The 5,330-nt window shown below is 44.5% G+C and overlaps 1 protein-coding gene across 2 annotated transcripts in view; it reads right to left on the bottom strand.

Annotated features, from left to right (window-relative positions):
• Positions 1-2,650, bottom strand: part of LOC108292495 (ubiquinol-cytochrome-c reductase complex assembly factor 1) — a 108,227-nt gene extending 105,577 nt beyond the window's left edge. The window contains exon 1 of one of the 2 annotated variants that reach the window (XM_017513492.2): positions 2,452-2,650. In XM_017513492.2, coding sequence (XP_017368981.1) covers positions 2,452-2,475 — 24 coding nt within the window. In that variant the 5' untranslated portion in view covers positions 2,476-2,650. The remainder of the gene's footprint in view (positions 1-2,451) is intronic. The other variant, XM_017513498.2, reaches the window with a different exon arrangement.
• Between the last annotated feature and the right edge of the window lie 2,680 nt (positions 2,651-5,330).

The raw sequence follows: 5,330 nt of genomic DNA, 5'->3' as shown, positions 1-5,330 counted from the left end.
CTAATTTTTTGTATTTTTAGTAGAGACGGGGTTTCACCATGTTGACCAGGATGGTCTCGATCTCTTGACCTCATGATCCACCCGCCTTGGCCTCCCAAAGTGCTGGGATTACAAGCTTGAGCCACCGCGCCCGGCCAGAGTTTCAGTTTTATAGAATGAAACGGGTTCTGTGGATAAGGGTGGTAAAAATGGCACAACAATGTAAATGCACAATACCACAGAACTGTACACTTTAAAAGTTTAAAAGGTAAATTTCATTATATGTATCTTACCACAATTTTTTTTCTAATTTTCTGAAGTACAGGGTGGCTTTCTACAATTTTTACTATTTCCAAAGAAAAGCAAAAATGATGACCAATGCCCAGGACAACTCATAAAACCATAACCATGTTCAGTTCCACTGATCAAATGTCCAGTCTCTCTGCTGTAGTCACTCAACAATAGCAGTGTTTCAGTTTCCTCCTCCTTCCCAAATCCATCACTAGAGAGGGAAAAATATTGGCTGACAAGACAAAAAGAGGAAAAAATAAGGCAAGACTAACAAGAATGTTTCAGAAATGCTTTTTTTTTTGAGAGAGAGTTTCACTCTTTCACCCAGGCTGGAGTGCAGTGGCACTATCTCAGCTCACTGTAACCTCCATGTCCCGGGTTCAAGTAATTCTTCTGCCTCAGCCTCCCAAGTAGCTGGGATTAAAGGTACCCATTACCAAGCCCAGCTAATTTTTGTATTTTTAATAGAGATGGGGTTTCACCATGTTGGCCAGGCTGGTATTGAACTCCTGACCTCAAGTGATCTGCCTTGGCCTCCCAACGTGCTGGGATTGCAGGCGTGAGCCACTGCATCTAGCCAGGAATATTTCCCTATGCTTCAATTTTCTTATCTGTAAAATAGAGGAAATAACATGCTCTCCTTTCCAAAAGGATGTTGTAAGGATTAGGTAAATTCACATTTACAAAGTATTCTAAAGTGCTTAGCACGTGGTCAGTGCCCTATAAAATGTGGCTCACGACTTAAATCCCAGCACTTTGGGAGGCTGAGGAAGATGGATCATGAGGTCAGAGTTCAAGACCAGCCTGGCTGACATGGTGAAACCCCGTCTCTACTAAAAATACAAAAATTAGTCAGGTGCGGTGTTGCATGCCTGTCATCCCAGCTACTTGGGAGGCTGATGCAGGAGAATCAATCACTTGAACCTGGGAGGCGGAAGTTGCCATGAGCCGAGATTGTGCCACTGCACTCCAGCTTCGGCAACAGAGCAAGACTCCGTCTCAAAATTAAAAAAAAACTAAAGTGGGGAGGAAAAAAGTAACTAAATTCAGAACATCCTAATTGCCATTTTCCCAACAGTCCTCATTTCTGAATCAATTTCTGCCCTGAAATCAAACACTTCACCAAGTGAATCTTTCTGGCAGTTATAGGGGCTATTCTACAAACAAATATTTATTGAACAGCAATCAAGGGTATCTCACTCTGCTAGGCTGGCAAGGAATACAAGAAGTAAAACTGTTATCCTTGCAAGCCACATATAAAAAGATCAAAAACACAAATGTAATAACAATTAAAAAAATACCCAGAGGCAGGAATAGACCATGTCTACTATGAAAAACGTCTTTGACTCCGTTTTTGAAGACTCGCTAAAATTATATACTATCCCATCCCTCCATCATAAAAAACTAAGCTCTGTACCCTAACGTTTTTTCTGCTGCCACTTTCTTTTCTCCTTTAACTCCTAGAGGAAAAAGTATGCTAGAAGAATCAGGACTGAATCTCAAGAGATGCAGTAGTTTCATACACGGGTGCCAAAGAGTCTTTCCTTACTTCATTCATTTATTCAACAAGTAATCACTTAACACCTATGACGTGCCATACACCATGCGAAACAAAGTGAAAACGACCGAGACAGACATGGCTCCAATTCTCAAGCAACTTTCAATCTAATAATCTAAATTTCATTTAACTGATACAGTTAAAAACTGACTTATGACCTATGAAAGAAACCCAGAGAATTTCAGAATCTAAAGGGACTGCAGGGGATAAATCTCCTCGTTTTTCACATGGGGACAATGAGGTCCACAAGTGACTTGCTCAAAGTTACCCTGTGCATCAGTGACAGACAAGGACTAGAATCCAGGTCTCCTGAAAATCAGTGTCCTAGGCGCTCCTCTCCCTGAGGGGAAGCAGTTACATGGGGGAAGGAAGGCAAAGCAAACTCCATCAAATAAAGGCCAGATGTCACTCTTCCCTTCCTTGAAGGAGGGAGGAGCTAAGGTCAAAACGGGGGTAGGAAGAGGTAGGAAGCTGCCTCAGTTTCCCCAAGGAAAAGCGGCCACGCAGCCTAGCTACAACACAGGTTCCCCTTCTGCACTTCCTTCCAATTCCTCCCGCCCTGCCTTGTCGAACTCCAACCCGGGACCCAGAGGGCTACCGTAGAAAATTACTCCTTCACTCACAAGGACTCGCACGAGCAACGCCATGTTCCTCAATAACCATTTCCGGGTGAAGAGTGAGCTTCCGGTGTCCCCGCCGCGACCACCCCTTTTCTACGTCCTCCTTTTGCTGGCGAAACACGGGCAAGAACAGCGCAGGCGCAGGGAGTTGATGTGCGCACGCGCGCTTGTGTTCTTGGCTGTGTGCCAGACTGTAGTGCCCCCGACTCGCACCCCTACTGTCTCCTCGACTACACGTCACAGGGGCTCAAATCATTCTCCTCCGCCAGTCTCCTTGACCCCCAGACCTCGGTGCTTTTCATATCCCTCTCTTACTTCCCACCTAACCCAGCCTCACTCCTCAGCCCCTCCTTCCCACACTCCACCCCAGCACTTTTCAATGGAGATTGAAAAGAACAGGACCTTGGGAAATCCCAATCTTTAAACGGAGCCAGAGGGTCGAGCGCTGTGGCTCATGCCTGTAATTCTAGCACTTTAGGAGGCCGAGCCCGGCGGATCACCTGATGTCAGTGGTTCGAGACCATCCTGGTCAACACGGCGAAACCCCGTCTCCACCAAAAATACATAAAATTAGCCGGGCATGGTAGTGTGTTCCCGTAATCCCAGCTACTCGGGAGGCAGAGGTTGCAGTGGACCGAGATCACGCCACTGCACTCCAGCCTGGGCGGCAGAGGAGTGCTCTATCTCAAAAAAAAAAAAAAAAAAAACAGAAAAATGAGCCAGAGAAGGAGGCTCTAAGAGGCATACAGGGGACAGCAGAGTCCTGAAAGTCAAGGGAAGAAAGTGGTCATGTGCCGATCTGAAACCTGGTGGAGGAAGAAACTTTTGGGATCTGTGGTTGGTTGGCTGGTTGGTTGGTTGGTTTGTTTAAGGGGAACATTTTTGAATTTTGATAGGAAAAGATTAGTAAAGAGTATACAAGAGAATCAAGGATGCAAGGAGCTTTCTGAGAAAAGTGGCAGAGAACGGCCTTGGTAGAAGACTCCTCTTCCATTGTATCCCAAGAGAAGAAGAGAAGACAAAGTGCTGGTGCTTTGGGGGTTGAGGGAGCAGAGGGGCAGGATGTCAAAGGACTTCTTTCATTTAATTCAGTCAACAGAAATCTATTGAGTCTTGCTTATGTACTGAATACAAAACATACTGACTTCACGGAGTTCTTAGACTGGCGGGGAAGGCATAGGGACCCAGTGAAAAAAATAAAAACCGGGCAACTACTTTAGTTAGGTCGGGTAAGGCTTCTCCAAGGAAGTGACCTGTAAGATGAAATCTAAAGGAAGAGGAAAAGCTAACCATGGGAAATAACGTCACTCTACTATTCTTTTTTTAATTAAATTTATTGCTTTTTATTAATTGACCAACAAAACGACATATTGTACACAACAGTGTGGTTTCTTTTTTGTTTTTTGTTTATTTGTGACAGTGTCTGTCTCTGTCACCCAGGCTGGGGTGCAGTGGCACAACTCAGCTCACTGTAACCTTTGCTTCCTGGGTTCAAACGATTCTCCTGCCTCAGCCTCGCGAGTAGCTGGGATTACAGGTGCACACCACCACACCCAGCTAATTTTTGTATTTTTAGTAGAGATAGGATTTCACCATTTTAGCCAGGCTGATCTCAAACTCCTGACCTCGTGATCCACCCACCTTGGCCTCCCAAAGTGCTGGGATTACAGGAGTGAGCCACCGCACCCCTGGCCAGGATGTTTTAAAATATGTATACATTGTGGGATGGCTAAATCAAGCTAAGTAAAATATGCATTACCTCGGCCAGGTGTGGTGGCTCATGCCTATAATCCCAGCACTTTGGAGGCTGAGGCAGGCAGATCACGAGGTCAAGAGTTCGAGACCATCCTGGCCAACATAATGAAACCCCCATCTCTACTAAAAATACAAAAATTAGCCAGGCGTGGTGGTGCATGCCTGTAATCCCAGCTACTCAGGAGGCTGAGTCAGGAGAATCACTTGAACCTGGGATGCAGAGGGTGCAGTGAGCTGAATTCATGCCACTGCATTCCAGCCTAGGCAACAGAGCAAGACTCCGTCTCAAAAAAAAAAAAAAAATGCATTACCTCATTTTGCTGGAAATGCTTAAAATATGTTCTTTAAACAATTTTGTTCTTTTCTTTCTTTTTGTGTTTTTCTTATTTCTTTAAGCAATTTTGAAGAATACAATACAGGCTGGGCACGGTGGCTCACGCCTGTATTCCGAGCACTTTGGGAGGCCAAGGCAGGTGGATCATCTGAGGTTGGGAGTTTGAGACGAGCCTGGCTAACATGGTGAAACCTCGTCTCTGCTAAAAATACAAAATTACCCAGGAATGGTGGTACGTACCTGTAATCCCACCTACTCAGGAGGCTGAGGCAGGAGAATTGCTTGAACCTGGGAGGAGTAGGTTGCAGCGAGCCGAAATTGTGCCATTGCACTCCAGCCTGGGCAACGAGAGCGAAACTCATCTCAAAAAAGAAAAAAAAAAGTACAATACATATTTATAGTAGCTACAGTCACCATGTTATACAATAGATCTCTTGAACTTATCCCTCCTAACTGAAATTTTGTATCCTTTGATTAACATCTCCCCAGTCCTTAGTAACCACCATTCTACTCTCTACTTCTATGAGTTCAACATTTTTAGGTTCCACATATAGGAGAAGTCAAGCAATATTTGTCTTTCTGTGCCTCATTTACTTTTCTTAACATAACGTCCTCCCAGTTCATCCATGTTGTCATAGATGTCAGCATTTCCTTCTTCATTAATGAATGGTATTCCATTATATATATAAATAACTTTTTTTTTTTTTTTGAGACAGAGTCTTGCTCTGTCACCCAGGCTGGAGTGCAGTGACATAATCCCAGCTCGCTGCAGCCTGTACTTCCTGGGTTCAAG

Source organism: Cebus imitator, unplaced genomic scaffold (genome assembly GCF_001604975.1).
Source record: "Cebus imitator isolate Cc_AM_T3 unplaced genomic scaffold, Cebus_imitator-1.0 Scaffold18, whole genome shotgun sequence".
NCBI classification, from domain to species: domain Eukaryota; kingdom Metazoa; phylum Chordata; class Mammalia; order Primates; family Cebidae; genus Cebus; species Cebus imitator.
The sequence above is the reverse complement of the archived record's forward strand: the minus strand, read 5'-3'. Positions and strand labels throughout refer to the sequence as shown.